This window comes from Talpa europaea, assembly GCF_964194135.1.
Source record: "Talpa europaea genome assembly, chromosome: 9".
NCBI lineage: Eukaryota > Metazoa > Chordata > Mammalia > Eulipotyphla > Talpidae > Talpa > Talpa europaea.
Genome location: NC_140076.1, coordinates 18973884 through 18995473, shown reverse-complemented (window position 1 = coordinate 18995473; position 21590 = coordinate 18973884). Strand labels below are relative to the sequence as shown.

The following is a 21590-nucleotide window of genomic DNA, read 5'->3' as shown; positions in this document are numbered from 1 at the left end:
CTTCGCGCCAACGTTAGCCAATAGGAGCGCGCTGGACGGCGAAGTGGGCGGGGACGCCGCATTCGTAGCCTATCCGGGCGCGCAGAGTCGCTTTCCGCGGCGCCGGAGCGCGCGCTCCACCGCTGCCCCTACACCGCCCAGACCCCATTTCCTTCGATTGCGCGCGCGGGGCCGCCGCGAGTGCGTGTCCCCCCCCCCTGTGGTCACGTGAGAGAGGTTCCCTCCGCACTCTCATGGGGGCAGCCATTTTCTTAAAGGCTGCTGAACTCGCGACCGCTTCAAAATACTCAGATGAGAAATCTGTGATGCTTTCGAGTTGTCAACGCCGGGGGTGAGGCAGCATCACTTAAACCTGGAGATGTCTGGCTGAAATGGCCCCCTACTCAAAGAACCTCCAATTTATCTGTTTCTTTAGACCTTAGAATTGATTGAAGAAGCAAGAGCAGAAAATGGGGGCTCGCTTTTTAAAGATGCGTTCCTAGCCGTGAGGCCTAAGAAGGGCGTCTGGGAACAAAGTGTGTCAGCCAGTGTAGCGGCCTGGCCCTTTAAAGGATGTGCGCTAAGGGGCGGGGCCTAGAGCGGAAGTTGTCATCAGGTCTGAGGTCTGGTTGATGAAGGGCGGAAGTAGGGTGTCTGATGCCGCTGTCATGGCGCAGGAAGAGGAGGACGTGCGAGATTATAATTTGACTGAGGAGCAGAAAGCGATCAAGACCAAGTATCCGCCAGTCAATCGGAAGTACGAGTGTGAGTAGGTGGCTCAGTTGTTTTGTTCCCTTTCCTCCTTCGGGACTACCGGTCTCGCTTTCCACTTGGCCTCACGAGATGCTGCAGTTTGAGCCCCTGATCTCCTGTGCTTTTCCAGGGAGTGGAAACTGCCAGGTTTGAGAGTCGAGAAAGCTAAACTCTCACATTTTAAAGTCTTTTAAACTTTTTCCACATATGCCTAATCACTTGTGGGGATTTTACCAATGTGTTGATTTTAAATATAGCCGTATTTCAGGGTTGTCTTGTCCCCCACCTCCAACACCACCCCACCCCCATCTCCAACAAAGGATTGGACTCTGGCTAGGTTAGAGAATTCTGAAAGCTGAGTATGAGTCTCTGAACTGTCCCCACCCTCAAGCCTAATTAGTTCCCTCCCCACTCCCCCACCCACCTGAGTCATCTCATTAGCATAGCTCAAGGGTTGTCTATGGGACTCATGAATAGCAAAAGACACTCTAATCACTCAGGAAATGCCAAGGATTTAAGGAATTGTGCCAGGGCAAAGACCAAATATATATTATACTACAAAAATATTCAGTAAAAAAATAGCAATTAAGATTTAGAGAAAAAGTAGACAATAGTTGAACTTTCTAACTTATTGTGAAGAAAGCGCCATCTGATCAGAAGTCCTCTTTATATTTTTTATGCTTCATGACTGCATCTATGGGGATGACCAAACTAGTGGGTTAATCTACATAAGACAAGCTCCCCACCTCCCCTTAGGAAAATTGGATTTGCCTGAAATAATCTTTAATTTTTTTTTGCTAATAACTGTCTCATTTTTTTTCTTTCATTTTATTGGTGCTTATGGAGTGTATAAAGCCAATTCGATCTCTAAATTTTTGTTTTTTTAACAGTAATGATTGAGGCAGTGCCACCAAACCGTGCTGCTAGTCTCTGTATTCTTTACCACTGTGTGCTGATAATTAAAAAAAAAAAATTTATTTAATGTCCTTGATGAATTGGTAAGAATCTTTACATTCTTCTTTTTTTAAAGATTTATTTATTTGGGGCCTCCCTGGTGACGCAGCGGTTGAGCGCTGGGTTGCGAAGCTGCCCGCAGCCTCTGCAGGCCGGTTCGATCCCCGGCTGCTCCCCGGCCACTGGAGGAGGGTCCCGCATGGCGCGCAGACCTCTCCTGCCGCCCGCTGCTCCCCCCAGCAGTGCACTTCGGTCTTTCTGCCTGCTCTTCTCCCCGCTCTGGCTCTGGTGAATTCTCTCACCCTCCAGCGCTTCTGACTGTACCCAGTGCTTGTATAAATAATAAATAAATAAATCTTTAAAAAAAAGATTTATTTATTTATGCATACAAGAACTGGGATACAGAACAGAGGTGGGGGGTGGTTTGAGAGGATTCACCAAAGACAGAGTGGGGAGCAGAACAGGCAGATTGACTGAAATACACTGCTGAGGGGAGCAGCAGGCAAGACAGGAGAGGTCTGCTGTGCCATGTGGGTTGCTCCCTGGCCTGGGATCAAACTCGTGCTGTAGTGGCTGTGGATTGCTTCATAGGTTGCATCTTAACCCCTTGCGCTACCAGGGAGGCCCAAGAATCTTTACATTCTTAAAGATAATTGATTAAAAAAAGAGCTTTTGTTTACATGGATCCTATCTGTCACTATTAGCCACACTAGAAATTTGCAATAGATCTTTACTGGAATTGGTGTGTAGAGAGAGACAATAAAAGAAAGGCTATTACTGGTAAAGCCAGGGACTAAGTCTTTGCACCAAAGCTATGTGGACGCCCTGTCATTGTCTTTTTAGACTTTTTTAAAAGTTGAGTTACAATTTACATATAGTAAAAGTGCTCAGATCTTCAGTGTAAAAGTCCAGTGAGTTTTGATAGATGGAATCATGTAACTTACACTTCATGTAAGCAGAGTCACACAATATAGATTCTTTTATGTATAGTTTCACTCAGTATCAAGCTGCTGCTGGGCATTTTATTATTTATTTATTTTTAAAGATTTATTTATTTATACAAGCACTGGGTACAATCAGAAGCTCGGGAGGGTGAGAGAATTCACCAGAGTCAGAGTGGAGAGCAGAACATCCAGACTGATGAAGTACACTGCTGAGGGGAGCAGCAGGCGGCAGGAGAGGTGGGACCTCTCCAGGCAGCACAATGTGGGACCCTTCCCAGCAGCCGGGGATAGAACAGGCGCTGTAGAGGCTGCGTGCAGCTTTACAGCCCAGTGCTCAACCGCTGCGGCACCAGGGGAGGCCCCTGCTGCTGGGCATTTTAAAGATTTATTTTTATTTATTTTATACAAGCACTGGGTACAGTCAGAAGTGCGGGAGGGTGAGAGAATTCACCAGAGCCAGAGCGGGGAACAGAACAGGCAGACTGATGAAGTACACTGCTGAGGGGAGCAGCGGGCTGCAGGAGAAGTCTGCGGGCCATGTGGGACCCACCTTCGGTGGCCGGGGAGCAGCCGGGGATCGAACCGGCGCTGCAGTGACTGCGGGCAGCTTCGCAACCCAGCGCTCAAACGCTGCGCCACCAGGGAGGCCCTGCTGGGCATTTTAAAGCAGCGAAAAGATTTTCATTCGGTGACTACTGACAGTAAAGGAAAGAGCTGAACTCCATTCTGACTTGTGCAGAGGTGATTGGGTCTTTTAAAGGGAACGTGAAGGTTGGGGATAGTAGGCCTTAGAAGCCTCTCCTGAATTAGAAAAGTGAAGAATTACAAAATTTTAATCACAGTAAATTGGTTTAGGCCAGCTGTGTTTGCTAGTTATCTAAGTTGGGATTCTGTCCTCCCACAGAGAAATTTCAAAGGAATGCTTCTGGGGTCCTTGAGAAAGACTGTCTGATAGAAAAGATACATGTTCACAATTGCAAGCCCTTTTTAGTAAATGTTCTAAGAAAGGGAGGTCAGGAGCCTATCAGATGCAGGCCTGGAACAAACAGTAAATTGGGGGGGGGTGCCAAGGGAGTGTGCTGTGGCATGGATTCAAGTCTTTTAGTGCAGGAATTTGGATAGGTTTGTAATGTGCCAAGAGTTCTTCAGTTTTCACTTAATGTTTCTGAGATTCATGTTAATGCGTATATCAGTAATTTGTACTTTTGTTTTAATTGCTGAGTAATTTTTGTATTGTATTCCTCAATTTATCTGTTCTTATTGGACATTGAGTTTTTAATTTTTAAAAAGATTTATTTTTATTTATTATGCATAGAAGAACTGGGGTGTAGACCAGAGGTGGGGGCCAGGAGTGAGAGGATTCACCAGAGACAGAGTAGGGAGCAGAACAGGCAGATCTATTGAAATACACTGCTGAGGGGAGCAGCAGGTGAGTCAGGAGAGGTCTGCTGCACCATGTGGGTCAGCTCCCTGGCCTGGGATGGAACTCGTGCTGCTGATAGCTTCATTGTGCTGAGACTTAACCCCTTATACCACCAGAGAGGGCCGAGGTTTTAATTTTCTGCAATAAATTTGCTGTGAACATTCTTAAATGTGTTTTTGTGAACATATGCTTTCATTTTTCTAGGGTTAATTTGTAGGGTCATTTCCTTTTGTTTGTCATCTCTTCTGATCATTGAGCCCCTTAGTGCCTAAAGGTTATTAAGTTCTTGGTAATATTTTAGAATGAATTAGAATGAATTTGAATCTTGAATGCCACCAGAAGACTGTGTTATAGTGCAGAGTACACTACATAGGAATCAAAAAACCTCTTTTCTAGTCCCGCCTCTGCCTTTAATCAACAATGTAGTCAAAAAAAACCACAATCTCTTTGGAATTTAGGTTTCTTCTTATAAGTAACTATTTAGAAAAGACATTGATTTGTTTTGAGGAATGGCATTTGTTTGAGAAGTTACCATGTATATGGAATACTTTTTAGTTCATGTAGAAGATTCTGGTCCTGCTACCTTCCAGAAATTGTCATTTGCTTAAATATAAATTTAGGTTAAAAAGTATTAATAAAGCAATTTTGTTGTATAAATGGATTGCAAAAGATGGGGTCTACCCCACTTTTTTTGTTCTTCAGGGGTGATGATCTTAATAATGGACTAAAGTTATGTTGTGATTTGTGAGTCAAGTTTAATGACTTATAAGAGTTTTCCCCTCTCTCCCTCAGATTTGGATCATACAGCAGATGTCCAGTGAGTATAATTGGAGTTTATCCCTATGTCCTTAAATAGGAAGGCTGACTTTTTTTTTTTTTTTAAGATTTATTTATTTATTTATTTATTTATTTATTTATTTATTTATTTATTTATACAAGCACTGGGTACAGTCAGAAGTGCAGGAGGGTGAGAGAATTCACCAGAGCCAGAGAGCGGGGAGCAGAGCAGGCAGAAGGCCCGAAGTGCACTGCTGAGGGGAGCAGCAGGCGGCAGGAGAGGTCTGCGCGCCATGTGGGACCCTCCTCCAGTGGCCGGGGAACAGGCGGGGATCGAACCAGTGCTGCAGAGGCTGCGGGCAGCTTCGCAACCCAGCGCTCAACCACTGCGCCACGGGGGAGGCCCCGGAAGGCTGATTTTTTTAATGTTGATGTTCCTAGTGTTAATCTTATTTTGATTCTTTTAGAACATGAAAAAGATGGCTTAAAAGCATCCAATTTCAGTGCTATTGGTTTTTATCATGTTGATTTTCTTTTGATGTTACAGTCAAGTTTTCTCTCTCGCAGTGGATTCTATTACATAGGACATGAATGTATTTCTTTAGGTTACATGCATGGGGAGATACCCTGGAGGAAGCATTTGAGCAGTGTGCAATGGCCATGTTTGGTTACATGACAGATACAGGCACTGTGGAGCCCCTGCAGACAATGGAAGTAGAAACCCAAGGTAGTCAATCTATTCACAATAAAGAAATTGTTATACAAATGCTCAGTGTTCTACGGAATTATACATTAAGAAAAGCAAAATTGATTATGAGCCTCTTCTTCCTCTTTCAGCTAGCTTAAGAAATTCATTGCACTTTTAAGTACAAATAAGTTTTTCAAGATAGGTTATTAAACAGCTGTTATGGTTCTTCTTGATCCCCTGTAGGAGATGACTTACAGTCTCTTCTGTTTCACTTTTTGGATGAGTGGCTTTATAAGTTCAGTGCTGATGACTTCTTCATACCCCGGGTAAGCAAGGATTTTTTGTTTTATTTTTAATTTTTTTAAAAGATTTATTTATTTATGCATACAAGAACTGGGGTATAGACCAGAGGTGCGGGAGGATGAGAGGATTCACCAGAGAAAGTGGGGAGCAGAACAGGCAGATCTACTGAAATACACTGTTGAGGGGAGCAGTGGTCGAGTCAGGAGAGGTCTGCTGCACCATGTGGGTCAGCTCCCTGGCCGGGGATTGAACTCATGCTGCAGTGGCTGGCGATAGCTTGATAGCACTGAGGACTTTAACTCTGTGCCACCAGGGAGGCCCCTGGATTCATATTTTAAACCGAATAAGTGATTTAAAATAGAACATGTGATGCAAAACCTAGCTATACAGATGATAGAGATTTGCAGAAACTATAATGACCATAGGCACTTCCTGGTAACTGGAGTTTGCCTATAGACACACGTTTTGTATTTAGATCTCTTATTATATACTTGTCACTAATCACGAGTGTGTGATAGGAAAGCACCTGTTGTCTTCATCCAGACACTTTTTATGTCTCCCAATTTTGAGCTATATTTGTATCCATCCATATGCTTCTTTTGTCCCAAATGAAATTTAGCAGCTCTGTCATGTTGGCCTAAACTAAGAAATTGCTGGTTTTCCTGAACATGAAAAATAAAAAGCCACATGAAGGTTGTTGCCATCAACTTCTCAAAGGGAACACCTTTCCAACTTCATTGTTATCTTACATGCACAGCTCTCCCCGCTTTCCCCGGGTCATTTGTCTCACAGAGTTCAAGTGCCTATAATATTATATAAAAACAAGCTGAGCGCCTTGTCAGTTATACCTTAGTAAAGCTGAAAAAAAAAATAGGCTGAGAGCAATTGGAAATATATGACATCATCCTGATCTTTCAGAGAAATTCTTTTGACTCATGTTTTTGGATTGTACATTTTTCAGGAATGCCTCCCTTAAATGTGTAAGAAAAAATCTACTTCCGTGAAATATATTGTTGACCTGTTAATGAACATTTCATTTTATAAAATATAATTTTTTTTCCCCATTTAGGAAGTAAAAGTGCTTAGTATTGATCAAAGGAACTTCAAATTACGGTCAATTGGGTAAGTTTTGAAAATCTTTTAAGTAGTAAGTCATGAACTTAGTGGGCAGGAAGACAAATGGAAATATTAAGTCACAGGACCAGTTGTATCCCAGAAAGGCCTTGCAGGTTAAGCTTTGTGGGGCACCTGCAAGCCAGGCCTCACCTCAGTTTTGGAGAATCAGAAACTCATCAGAACAAAGTTGGTTCTGGTTGTTAATTCTGAGTCCCAGTTTGTTGATTTTTAGTGCACGAAGCACGCGCGCGCGCATGCACACACACTATATATATATATATATAAAATTGCTGGGTGGCACAGGGGCACAGATACTTGCTTGGTCATGGTGAATGGGGGACACTGACACATGCTTTCTCGTTGATCCTCACATTTCATTCAAGCCAGTTCCATTAACAAATTTTACTTTTTCTTCAAGAGCTCACAAACACGTGTTTAGGATGCTCTGATTGGATTTAGTGTTCCCTGAGTTTCTCTGGTCCCTTAATGATAGCTTTTATCCCCTCTAACATCTCCCATGCCTTTTGGCTTTCTTGTATCTTAACCACATTTATAAGCTTATTTTAAAATACATAAGAAGATAACAAGTGTTAAATCTTGGAAAACTTAATCATGTTTTAATTTTCTGTCTCAAGGTGGGGAGAAGAATTCTCATTGTCTAAGCACCCTCAGGTATGTTTTTAAATCCAGCCATGAAGAACATTTTCATACTTAACCATAAAGCAGTAAATTTCGGCAAGCACTAATAAATTGGTGTAAAGTGGTCAGTTTTTCTCAGACTTCTCTGAGAAAATACATAGGACTTGGTGGATTAGGATTCAGCATTTGGGTTTTAGGGCCAGGTTGATTACAGATTGTGGGACTTAAATTTCACTGCCTTTTCAAGTTGTGATATTCTCCCTTATAATGGAGGTGTTAGACTAACTGTTCTTTAAAGTACCTGCTACCTTCTGTGCTTCTCTGGATTCTGTGTTTGCCAACCTGTATGACTTGACTCAGTACTAGTTAATTGTGGGGAGAGTGTAAGCTGAGAAGCCAGCCTCTGAGGGGAGCAGGTACAGGCTGCTCAGTGTCACAGGAGAGAGGGCCAGAGTGAGTACAGGTTCAGTAGGATGGTAGGTTTGATGGGGGAGATGAGTCAATTCTCACTGGTTGCTTTTACTTTCTTTGGGAAACTTGTTGGTTGACGGTGGGAATGAAGGAGGGATGCTAGAGGGAAGAGGTTAAATAATTGTCTTGGAGAGTGAGAAAGTAAATTTAATGGCAAGTGTAAGATTACTGGTCAGTGCTCAGTACTCTTTTTTTTAAGATTTATTTATTTATGCATACAAGAACTGGGGTACAGGCCAGAGATGCGGCGGTAGAGGGGGGGCAGGGAGGGGGTGAGGATTCACCAGAGACAGCGGAGAACAGAACAGGCAGACTGATGAAATACACTGCTGAGGGGAGCAGCGGGCAAGACAGGAGAGGTCTGCTGTGCCATGTGGGTAGCTCCCTGGCCTGGGTTTGAACTCGTGCTGCAGTGGCTGCAGTCAGCTTCATAGGTTGCGACTTAATCTTGTGCCAGCAGGGCACAGTACTCTTTTGATGTGTGGACAGTTAAGGTGATACAGTTAGTATGGTATGTGCTGCTGTAGGCCTATATGACTGAATTTGATTTAGGTTGTGGCTTTGCCAGGTGATTATGGCAGAGGGAAAAAAGCAAAGGTGGTGCCATTCAAATCCTTCTGTGAAGTCTTCAGGTGTCTCTTGTGCCATAGAGCTACCAAATACCAGTTACCTATTTGCTGATACATTTTGTAGTGCACAGAATTGTGGTAGATCCTTTTTGAGAACTGGGAGGAACTAAGAGAACACTTAATCCTGTGGCTCCAACTGAGCAGGGTAGAGGGGAGTGTTGGAAACTTGGCGAGAGAAGAACTCACAAGGCACAGCGAGTGATGGCAGCTGCAGAGAGAATAGGTTGAGTTCCTTGGGCCAGGTTGGACTCAAGAAGTAGAAAAGCTGTGTGTTTTCTGACACATCCCATTTGATAAATGAAAAAACTGACGTTCGGAGGTCAGAGACAGCTTTCATGTCCGGTGGGTACAAAACCATCTCCTGACTCCAGTTCAGTGCTTTCTGCTGTGGACACGGACCTTTCATTTGTGGCCCCTCAGTGCATGATGCTGTCCTAATTCAATAACTAATTGTTTTGTGTGAGTTTTTTGTTTTTCATTTTCTGCCACTTATTGCTAGAGTTAATAATACTGATTTCAATGTCCTATTTTTTTTTTCTCTTTAGGGTACTGAAGTCAAGGCGATAACATATTCAGCAATGCAGGTCTATAATGAAGAAAAGCCAGAGGTTTTTGTAATCATTGACATTTAAGATACCAGGGAAAAAAAGACTCCTATGAAGAACTGCTTTTTCTCTTCCTTTGGAGAAGATACCATAATATAAATCCTACTGTATCTGTTGAAAACTTGGAGATTTGCAGAACAGAAATCATTTGCTTAAATTGTGACTTTCAGAAAAGGAAAGTCAGGACACAGCCTTGGTGTGTGCTGCCCAGATATTCAAACTTTAAAGAATTCTTTCCATGGCAAATATGGTCCTTCATTTATTCTTTCCCTGTTAGAGCAGCAGGCACCTTACACCTTTCCAGTTAGTGCAAACCCGAAGGCCTCCTGGTGTAAGCAGCAGCCTGAAGCTCAAGAATCATTTGAGAAATCCCACACCCAGGATTTTACTTTTCTTCCAAATTAGTTAAGACATTTTTCCTAATGTACATTAAGAGAGTTTGTATTTTAGATTGTGTACTACAGCGCCCACCATCTTGTATTCTAGCTGGTTTTCTTACAAATAATTGTAGTTGGTTAAGAGGGCTTCTCTAGAAAGAGCCCTGAGTTTCTCTCTCATTTTTAAGCACTGATGTACTGACAGTTCTCTCAGTGCCCTTTCAAATAATCCTTCCTTCTGACATGTAATTTTATTTTAAAGCCAGGCTATCCAGTCAGGGAGGACAAGGAAGAATTTCCCTCACTCCATTTTTCAAAAAATTATATACACTATTTCCAAGGAGCCCAGGGAAACAATTTTTAAATGATCTGAACTTTTCAAAGGAGATAGCTTTGAGAAGGAAAATAAAACAAAACTGCTTTAATTTGCAGCATTGTTCTATTCTCTATTGATTGATCTAGAGTTTGCAGAATTATCTATTCATAATTACATAAAAAATTCCACTGGATGGTGCCAAATATCATTGTTAATATGCTGAACTTGACCTAAAAGGAAGAGATTGAACTTCCTATGGGTTTTCTTTGAACACTACATTATTTTTAACAGAAAATAGGGGTATTGAAGACTAGACTAAGAGCCTGTGGTCTGAATAGCAGCACTGAAACAATTGTATAGCGATTGAGTTTCCTAACCTTTCTTACCTCAGGTGCATTTTGTATGTTTGAATTGTGGCCCTCCAAGCATAGAATGTCTGGAAGAAGCTCTGCACCTTTTGCTGGGATGGATTTCTAGCTGACATGAGGCTCTTGTTTTCAAGGACGCCTTTGTAGATGCTGAACTACAGGGTTGTTGACTGTGGAAATGAATAATGCACTATCATTCAGGCAGTGTCAGAGTAAGAAGAGCTCTTGGGATATATTAAAGCCGATTTGGGTTCAAACTTGACTGGGAAAAGAAGCATAAGTTAGCCATGTTTCTTACCATATACTGTGTGATGGGGTTCAATATATTATGTAATATAAATTATATTTTTATTCAAAATAAATTTATAATTTATGAAAAAGTTTAAATTTTAGTATGTGTTTTTTAAATATCCCAAAACAAAGATTGAGAAGGGAAGTAGGAATACAAGAATCACATTCGTTCCATCAGCAGGAGCACATGTTTCGTGTATTTTTAGTTTATTTATTGAAATGGCTGCACTGGGCTCTCACCAGACTCTTCTGCTGATCTCAGATATGTCTTGGCCTGGGGAACTGATGATCTCTCATTGCAGAGCTAAATCTCCCACCGATAACACACTGCTTTGTCTTGTCCCTTTTCTGGGCTGCCTTTCTCAATACTGAAAACAGGGGTAGCAGTTTCACTGCCCAGGGAGTCAGGCAGGTAATGAGAACAGGCTGTGGGTGTTTTGCTGAAGGTTTACGCAGTGGCTGCCTCTAAACCCTAGCCCTTCTAGCTTGTGCGACTGCTAGCCCAGTATTGCAGTTTTTATGACATCTCTGAAATTGGAATTTTTATGTGAAAGCCTCTCAGGTTTTGGAAAGAAATAACCACTATAGGTCATCACAGTAAAGTAAAATTGTATGTGGGTTGACTCTGGACCACAGGTTGCTAGTGTACAGCAAGCTCTGCTTTTCTCCTGCCTCAAATCACATTTCCAGAAAGCCTCCCTCACCCTTCCAACCTTCAATGATCTCTGAACCATGCCCCTCTAATTAGCTTTAAAGGTGGGCCAGGGGCCTCCCTGGTGGCACAAGGGGTTAAGTGTCAGCAATATGAAGCTACCGGCAGCCACTGCAGCATGAGTTCAATCCCTGGTGGAGCAGTTAAGCCACATGGCACAGCAGACCTCTCCTGACTCACCTGCTCTCCCTTCTCCAGTGTGTTTCACTCCATCCGCCTGTTCTCCCCACTGTCTTTGGTGAATCCTCTTACTCTCTGCATCTCTGGCCTGTACCCCAGTTCTTGTATGCATAAATAAATCTTTAAAAAAAAAAAAAAACAGGTGGGCCAGGGTACTTGATTTTGTAATGGTTGTTCGCCAGTCTTGTCCCTCTGAATAGCACACACAGTCCTAGGTGGTACATAATAAATAGATGGTCAGTTACTATTCAGTGGTCAGTGAATTAAGCATCTTAGAGTTACAGCAAACTTGGGCAGAGACTGCAGCTCACCTGTGCTTATTTGCAAAAACAAGAATTGCAAGTCACAAGCCTCAAGTTCTAGCTTTTGCTCTACTGTCTGACCTACTTCCTCATTTAGGTATTGGTAATTTCTCAATTTTTTTACAAAGTTTCTGTAACTCATTATCCTTTAAACCACCAAGAAGAGATTGAAGGTATGTGCTTCTGAAACAGTCTTTGGTTGTTTAGTATGAAAAGAATCAAATCTTACTAATCAGCCTTTGTCCAGATTCTTACCTGCTAATTTTGTCCTTTTTCAGTATAACTAGAAACTTACCTCCTAGAAGTCTTTTGGATTCATCCCACCTGCTTGATCCTTGCAATACTGGGTCCTCTCAGTTCCAATGAAATGGTCAGAGCAGATTTGTCAAATTGCTGCACAGGGTGCCTTAAATCAACATGTAGCCACAACTTCACCTTTAAATTGCAAACACGTTAGGGAATGAGGGACCTAGCTCATGGTTATTTTGTGTACTTTTGAAACTTCTTGTCTTTAATGGCCTGTTTCAGGGACACTTAATGCAGAGCTTCCCGATTCCAAGGGGCCAGGCCACATGCTGCTTAGGAAAAGGTCCTTGATGTCCAGTTTTCATAACAAAATTCCACATTCTTTGTTTCATTCAAAAGCACCCCCATTCTCCAGGCTGCAAGCATGTTGGACTCTACTTCCAATCCCTGCACTCAGCTATTGCTAGCTGCTGTGCCAGAAAACACAGGGCAGATTCTCTATGGGTCCAGGAGATGTGTAAAGGAGAATCCTGGAGCCCTCAATGGCTTTTTCAGGCTTTTAATGATCTTTCTACACCATTTGTAGTGCAGCAACCAGGTGCAAGACAGGCAGGGGAGCTGGGGGGCCAGAGGCTGGCAGGCCTCCCAGCCTGGGACTCCCTGGTGGTGTCTCATGGTCTCTTCCTCTCATCGTTCCACTGCTGTCCACCGCTCTGTTGCGCCGTCCTCTGTGATGCCGCCCTTATATGCTCAGCCTCCAGGCCCAGGTGTGCGCACTTACGCACACCCACATCATACTTCAGGTGTTTACCATGAGGCTCATGTACCCCCAAGCCCACGCTCCCAAGCACCTCCTGCATTCAAGGCTGCAGGTCATAGCCACAGAGGCCAATGGTGCAAAAGCCTGAGCAATCTTTATTTACCCTACGCCAGCTTTCCTCATGGATCAACTCTCACTTCATTGTGTTTCCTACTCGTATGTCCCTTCCATTCTTCAAGGTATAACTCAAAATACCCCCCCCCTTTTTTAATATCAGCAGACATTATTGGCATGTTGGGATTTTTTTTTTTTAAAAAGATTTATTTATTTATTTATACAAGCACTGGGTACAGTCAGAAGCGCGGGAGGGCGAGAGAATTCACCAGAGCCAGAGCGGGGAGCAGAGCAGGCAGAAAGACCGAAGTACACTGCTGAGGGGAGCAGCGGGTGGCAGGAGAGGTCTGCGCGCCATGTGGGACGGGATCAAACCGGCGCTGCAGAGGCTGCGGGCAGCTTCACAACCCAGCGCTCAACCGCTGCGCCACTGGGGAGGCCACTGGGGAGGCCCCTGTTGGGATGTTTTTAAAATCTGTACTTGTTTTTGTGTAAAAAATTAATGTGATGCTCTCCCCTCCCAAATTATTTGAATTGATGCTGGGGTCTGGGGATTTAGAGGCAGCTGCAAATGGTAGATACTAAGATACATATCAATGAAGAAATACACTTCTAGCACATGGTACTTTCTCCCTTTATCAGGGCATGGGTGGGTGGGGGAGGGTGGTGTGTGTGTGTGTGTGTGTGTGTGTGTGTGTGTGTGAAAATTGCAAGCAAGTTGCAAATGCCTAAGGCAGTGAAACACTTTGTTGGTCACACCACAGTATAGTAGGCTCCCCTGAAGGGTGAGGACAAGGTTCCAAGAGCCCTGCCCCAGGTGCCTGAAATCAGCTTAGTGTGGAACCTTATATATACTATTTTGTTCATAGTTTAATTTATAAATTAAGTACAGTGACAGATTAACAATAACTCATAATAAAACAGAACAATTGTAGCAACATAGTGTAATGAAAGTTATGGGAATGTGGACTCTTAGTGTCTTATTGTACACGTTTTCGGATGGTGGTGATTGACCAAGGGTAACTGAACCAGGTCCAGCGAAACCACGAGCTCTACGCGGGGCTGCTCCATTGTAGCCTAGAGCTGGGGTGCAACAGGTCAGCTCTCCCCTTGCAGAGGCACGGCTTAGGTTTTAAGCTGCGGTAGTTACCCCTGGGCCGGGATCCCACTATGCCCTGCCATCGTGGGTGACTTTGGGGTCACTCATTCCACTTCTGAAGCCTGTTTATTCCTGGTTTAAATGGGGACGGCAGGAGTGCCTGCTCGGAGGACTGGGACTCAGCAAACGTGGGCTCCTTATTGGGCACCCACCAGGCGCGACAGAACATTTTCCATCCAGCCCACCCCCTCAGTCTAACTTTAGGGGTATGTCTGGTAGGTCGCAGGCTTCTCTGGGGTGTAACTGTCGAACTCTGATAACTTACTAGGAAAAGTAGTCATGGAGGGAAACAGGACTGAAAAGAAAGATTCCTACTCCTCAGTCCCACTCACAGCTGGCGTCTTCCCTGGAAACAGCACAGCAAGTCAGCTGGCCGCCCGCCTGGGCGCTGGGTGGGGACAAATCCTTGGCTTTCGTTCTTCAACATGGACTCTAAGTACTGGAGCATCCGATGCCAAGGTTACAGGCGCCGGTTTTCCACTGCTGTATTCCTGGTGGATGTATTTCCTCCAGGGGAAAAAAATAGTTTTAAGTGAAGGCAAATAGGCACACAGTATCTACTTTTATTTCAGCAGTTAAACCTTTTTGAATGATGTAAGAAAATGCCACTTCATTATTGGATAAAACTTTTTTGTGGGTGACTCACCAAGGGAGTGTCTGTGTATACACTACACTGCTAATGGGATATGCCTGTGTTTGAATTTCAAACATAATGAGGATGGCTTCATGGGAGTGAGGATGGCTTCAAGTTATTTAAAAATATTTAATGGCAATACATGCAGAAGAAATTTAATGTTGTTTCTAAATTTATCCAAAGACATTAAATAACACATTTCAATATTGACTCCTACTTTTCCAGTGACATTTAACTTGAATAAAAAATGATTTAATTTAATTCGCTGATGGAATTCTAATGGGTAAAAATTAAGCTTCATAGTGGTTGGACAGTGCACTGGTTTCTTTTTCAAAAGCAAAAACATGAAAGCTGCAAAATGTAGGGTACAGTATTTCAGTCATGTATTCCTGACATAGTTTTCTAATAGTCTGAAGCATTGTTTGAATTCCCAGAATGTAATACCCATAATCAAATAAAAGGCAAATGCATCTCAAATAAAAATAGGCTATTTTAAGACCACCTGATAATTTAGAGTATTCATCTTATTTGTCCCTAACAGATGTCCTAAATTTGGAATAAACACAGTATCTTGAAATTTCTGAAAAATTACTATTATTTTGGACTGGGCATCTGTAATTTTAAAATGTCTACTTTAATGACAGGTAAACATAAAAAACACTGGGAAGATTTAAATATTTATACCCAGGTCCCATCTGCCCAATATTCTTACATACCTAAGCATCTGTATTTTTATTTATTTTTAAAGATTTATTTATTTATGCATACATGAGCTGGGGTACAGGCCAGAGATGCGGGGGGGTGAGAGGATTCACTAGAAAGATCAGGGAACAGAACAGGCAGATTGATTGAAACACACTGCTGAGGGGAGCAGTGGGCGAGACAGGAGAGGTCTGCCTCGCCATGTGGGTTTCTCCCTAGCCGGCCCGGGATCAAACTTGTGCTGCAGAGGCTGCATATTGCTTCATAGTGTGGTGCTTAACCCCCTGCGCCTCCAGGAGGCATCTGTATTTTTAAAAGCTCCAAAAGTTATTCTAATATGCAGCCAAGGTTGAGAGCCCCTGGTCTAGGCAGAAATGTTGCTCGATTTTTTTCCCCTTATGGCTGAATAAAAAGAAATTATTCTCTAATAACGGAATTAAGTAGTTAACAACAAGGAACTAAAAGACTTTCCCAATGGGAAAGCCAAGAAACTATAAGATGGATTTGTGTATCTAAAAATCTGAGGAACGAAGCAAAGTAGAATAAATTCTTAAGATGTAATTTACAAGCTGTATTCAATGTAATATTTTTAAATGATCTAATCAAGTTCAAAAGTAAAGTGGTGTCTGGCATTACCTTGGCCATTGTTTTTCTATCAAAAGGCTAATAATTGTTTTTGCTGACATAAGAAAAACAAAAAGGAATAAGGAAAAGTGTTTATCAAGCTATTTAAATGTGAGTAAAAAATATTTTGCCTTAAAAAGTTGAGTCCCTTGACTTCTTTTGTGTATGCTTTATTGCTTATTACCATATTGACCTTTTTGTTGGAATTAATACAAGCTTTATAGGGAGAAGGTTGATATATTAGGAAATGACATTTGTAGATTTCTGTGGATTCCATGCAGTCATTAGCATGAATAGTTAAGGAACTACTGTATCAAAATAAAATATTATTTATACTTCACAAAATATAAAACAGCTGCTAAGTAGTGCCATTTCTTTGATACACTGAATTTTTATCATTGAAACTCTTGTAACTAAAGTCACATCCTTTATATGACATAAATTTATTTGTATAGGATTTATCCACATACAATGATGTCAACTTTAAAACAACTGACCATTATTTGTAAAAAATCATCTTATAAAATAGTGACACATAACACACCTTAGTAAACAAAATGATATTCTAGGAATCAGAAAATATGATCATTCTAATTCCTGTTTTTGTCATTTTTTTCTCTAGGTTGTATTAAGTAGGTGGCTTTACTGTTCTGTCCTCAATTTCTTTACCTTTCATATGGGATAACTGTCTTATTTTATAGATAAGTAAAGAATAACAAAAATGATTTAAATATTTGCAAATATAAAATGCTATAGAAATGATAAATAGTAATACTGATCTATTCTAATATAAAATAACAGAGAACTTTCCATTTATAATCTAAAGTTTGGTCCTCCAGTACCTATTGTTATCACCCTTCCCAATTAAACGTATCTTATGCTCTACTATTTTTAATGATTTTTCCATAGCATTAACTTTAGGACCCAAATACACCTATACACACATATACACATATATGTATACATGTATATATACACATACATATATAAAAATATGCATGGATATTTCAATATATCTAAGCATGACTTAGCAAAATAACGCATAAATAACTAAAACACAGATTTTTTTCATCCATTGAGCACATAAAAGAGTAACTTTTGATTTTATTACACAAAAATACAATATTGAAAAATTTCTTCTTGAAAATCTTAGGGTAACTACAGAACATTATATACTAAAGAAATGATTTGCTGCTCTAAGAGACCCTTTGACTACCTGCTTACAGCTCAGTGAGAAACAGATGTAATGAAATGAGACTGGAAAACTCAAAAAGAATTCAAGTTCCAAGGTTTTCAAGGCTGTACTAGTTCTGCAGAGGTATCTGGGGATGGTTCACAGCGGGGCTTTAACCAGAAAAATTCTGATTTTAGAGTTTCTCCCTTAAATGCTGGGCTTCTCTATGAAACAATTCATTTGAAGAAAGTTTTCTTGGGTGAAAAATCTTTTAAACTGCCGACCTAGTTCATTTTGCTTCCTATAGATGCTAGGTCAGATTGCAGTGGGGCTTTATCTCTGTAAAACTACATCCCATCATTCACTCTTGAAGACCAGAGAGTGAGAAGGGTGTTCAGAGTCTGATAAACAACATCCCTGTGAGAGCAAACTTTGGTCTAACCAACCCTCATTATCTACCTTTTAATACTAAAAAAAAAAAAAAAAAAAAATCCTTGGCATAAAGCTTATTTTAACAGATTACACCCCTATGTACCATTTTCCCACATTTAAAAGTCAAAGAATTCCATTTTCTCTGAAACCATTAATAGACAGCTTCACTCCAGAAAAGAATTGGTCTTTAAAATTATATATATTATATATACGTATATATATATATTATATATAGTAAGTGGAATTATTATTTACAACTTAGAAACATATCACGATTGTTCTTTTATGATACTAAAATGATTTTGATTTTATTATTACTCATCTGTTCTAACAGATGAGCTGTCCTAGGTTGGTAAATTTGATAGCTATTTTGTGGGGACTGCCTGATACTTGTTATAAAAAATTATGAGAAAGCACTATTTCTGAAAGAATTACCGGATGAGTGCTGGTGGCACTGTGTTCAGTGGACTTTGCTGACATTCATGCTGATGTATGGAAAGTTTGCATGCAGAGAGAAAAGCATAAAAGATATAGATCATAAAGTCTATTAGAGATACACATGCAAGCACCACTTCACTTCTATGAACAAAACTCAAATCACTCATTTTCCCTATTGGCCCCAACAACTAAATATTAGATTATAATTTTGAAAGCTGTTCATATCGTTCTGGTGAAACTAGAGATGCTATGTTTCCCTCCATCACTTGGATACCACTTACTTGTTAAGATTCCCCATGCAGGAAACGTCATGTTGGGACAAGGGCGAAGCTGATGTACACCATCTAGCCTTGAAGCAACTGGAAATTTCAAGGGAATCTTGAAAAAGTTTCAGAATTAAGTGCCATAAAATAAAGTGGTTGCATTGATTTACAAGAAACACTTTTTTTATAAATTAATTGTTGTAGCCCGCACATTGCTATCAAGGACAATCATTAAAGAACAAGAGAAACATATTAATAAAAGGTAGCATGGTGAGGTAAGTCATTGCTTCTAGCAAAATTAAATGACATAAAGCTTAATTGTGCTAATTCATAGAGACCTCTGTGAAGTCCAGTTCTCTATTTCTGGTATTTAGATTTTATTTTTAGGACAAAAATAATACCTCTCCAATTCTAACTGTAATTTTGGAATGTTTCATAATCTATACAAGGAGGAGTTTAAACTAAACTTTATATCCTAAGAGAAAAGTTCATTTTGAAAAATTATATAAACAAGGGAAACAAAATTGCTTACAGTTTTTGGTGGGACCCTCACAAGTGCCAGGAATCAAACTGGCGCTGCAGAGGCTGTGGGCAGCCTCGCAACCCAGAGCTCAACCACTGTGCCACCAGGGGAGGCCCAAAACTGCTTACAGTTTTTAAGAGAATAACTTGTTCAAATACTTTTGGATATAAAATTTACTTATAAACGACATAGAAACATGTCAATACACACTATTGGGACCTCACTCAGCCCTATATGCATAACTCTAGTTCAAGATATTTTAAGTTGTTGAAGATGATTAAATTCTCTGCCTCATACTTTCTAATTCTAATAAGCTTATTTTTATAATTACTCACATTGGTGATGTTTGACTTAATTCTTTGCCAGTTCAGGAGACATACAGAAAGAGGCTGTTGAAAGAGGACTGTTTAAAATAAAATCTGTCCAGTCATCAGTCCCACCACTTAAAGTTCTGACCTTAATTTCCTCATTTGTAAATCAGAGGCCATATCCACCTTGCTGATTAAGAAAATATGTGATATATCAGTACATAAATGTTAGAATTACTCTTTGTAATTGGTAGAACTTTCAGTTTTCTTATTTTATTTTTTCTCTTTAGAGAGGAAGAGAACTTACTGACAGGTTCTCTTTACACGTTACCCTAGCCTTTAGGCATTATATTTTTCCTGCTTTGGAAAACGATGTCTGTAGGTAGCCTCTGGTCAGCCTCTTCTTTTGGTTTTTAGTTTTGACAATACTGACTAGTTAAGAGTAATTTTTAGTTTCATGAAAGATTTGAGACATTTTTGACTAGTCTTCTGCTGTAATCCTAAAACATTTAGGATATCCAAATAATGATAGGTTGTTTTATATCTTAATAGAAAGATTTACTAGTTCAGTAAAGTGGGTTGCCAGACCCTTAACTACCTCTTACTTGGTTCCCTATGAAAACTGAGTATTGGTAGTTCACATGTTTTAGAAACACCTTGAAATTATCTTACATAAAACTCGGTTGTGGTAATTTTATTTAAAATATTTCCTTTGGAAAAAAGATTGCTAAGTAGATATTCCAAGATGGAAGAAAAAAGGTATCTGTAATAAAAGCAAGAGGATTAATTAGTCTTCCATCATGCCAACTCAGGCTAGGTCTTTCCAGTGCAGCAATGTATTTTAGGGCAAAAAAGTTCAGAATGGATACAGTGGCCTGTTCAAGAAGCATGCAAGTTATATCAGATCATTACTCTCACATCAGTCTGATGAATGTGTTAACCAGACTCTGGCTGTAGAAAGAGAGAGCTACAGGAAGTCAATGGAGGTTGCAGACATGCCAGCTCTGTTGGGTCACATGACAGCTACCTAATGTTGGGCTTCATTTCCTTTTCTTCTTCTTCTTCACTATCGTCAACCTGTTGGATGACCAGATCAGCAGACCCGTCCTCTACGATCTCCACGTATGATCTATTCTCATCTTCACTCAAGTGCCATTTGGAATCTTTATCTCCATCTGATGGGGACATAAGATGCTGTTCAGCTTCCAAATCAATGGGGAGGCTGTCTATGCCAACTTCAGCAAGGCACTCATTGCACAGTCTGTAGCGCCTGGTTCCTTCCTGCACCACTTGCCCCGTTAGATCAGTTACATGGCGTTTGCATTTTCGGCAGATTAGTTTGCATGCTTGGTGAATCTGTGTAGAGATTTAAATGGTGATAAAAAAGGATTTTTCAAAAGCAGGACAGTCTGTTATTCAAGGTAATAGTTCATAACTTAAGAGGTTCAAAGTCAAACATTAATATTAAATTAACATCTGATTATTAGAAAAACAATCTAAGGTTTTGCTAAAATTTGACATCACAGAAATTTTAAACACCATTTTTCTCTAAATAATGGCTATAGTGTTTTTATAATTAATACTACATACTGAATAATTTCACATATCCCTTCATCTAGTAGTATTTTGATATCTGAGGTAATAGGTGGCACCTTCCTGGAATATTAATAATTGCAAACCCTATATGTACTATTTTAAGGACTTTGAGAGGAAAAAGACCTCTTTTGTTTCACAAAACAATAAATTATATACATAATTTAATTTTCATTATTTGCTAGAGAAAGAAAAAATATTGTCCCTAACCTATAAAAATAATTTCAGATAAAAGGATTACTGGCCATCTTTATTAATGAAAGATCTAGTATAAATAGGACTGGATTAGTCACTGGGAAGCTTGGGTTCTGGTCCTGGCTTTTCATTTACTAGCCTTGTCATTTATTAACCATGTATTTTTGAAACATGTAATTTAAAACATTATAAATCTGATTCCAAGGTGATAGTCAAAAATATTTAACAATTGGTAATGCATGGATACCACCCAAAAAGAACAGAAGCCTGACTAATCAGAATGGACACTGGTGTGAACATTCACAGTGGTGGCTCTATGCACCTGCTGAGGTCCCCAAGTGCCTCCGTCTTACTCTTGAAGCTTTAGTCAATAGCTATTAGAGCAGTAGATTATGGGTTTTAATCTAAAAATTATTTTAGTTCAATATTCTAGAAATGAAATCTTAACTTTATTCTATAGAGGAAATAAAGAAGTTACTCTAATTTTCGTACATGCTAAATACTTTATTAAAATTATTATAATTAATGTATAATGTTGAATTCATGTTTAGGCATACTCATTAATCTAAAGTCAGAACAGTAGAGAAGTAGGACATCA

At 40.3% G+C, this 21590-nt stretch overlaps 2 protein-coding genes across 5 annotated transcripts in view; one reads left to right on the top strand and one right to left on the bottom strand.

Moving 5' to 3' along the window:
• Positions 1-611: 611 nt before the first annotated feature.
• On the top strand, positions 612-9308 carry ZBTB8OS (zinc finger and BTB domain containing 8 opposite strand; the record flags this gene model as incomplete). Of its 4 annotated transcripts, XM_084243891.1 has the most annotated exons (7): positions 612-744; positions 4846-4870; positions 5436-5557; positions 5762-5844; positions 6891-6943; positions 7573-7609; positions 9222-9308. In XM_084243891.1, 7 exons carry the CDS (start codon positions 612-614, stop codon positions 9306-9308), a joined length of 540 nt encoding a protein of 179 aa, XP_084100017.1. The 4 variants fall into 4 exon arrangements, with proteins under 4 accessions (XP_084100017.1, XP_084100018.1, XP_084100019.1 ...); XM_084243892.1 differs by lacking the exon at positions 4846-4870 and having other exon boundaries at positions 612-748; XM_084243893.1 differs by lacking the exons at positions 6891-6943; positions 7573-7609.
• A 10919-nt stretch (positions 9309-20227) lies between these two features.
• The window catches only part of ZBTB8A (zinc finger and BTB domain containing 8A), a gene marked incomplete at its 3' end in the record, with an annotated part of 28046 nt that continues 26683 nt past the window's right edge, over positions 20228-21590 (bottom strand). Inside the window, exon 4 of the mRNA XM_084243026.1 lies at positions 20228-20560. Within this exon, the coding sequence (XP_084099152.1) occupies positions 20228-20560 (333 nt within the window). The remainder of the gene's footprint in view (positions 20561-21590) is intronic.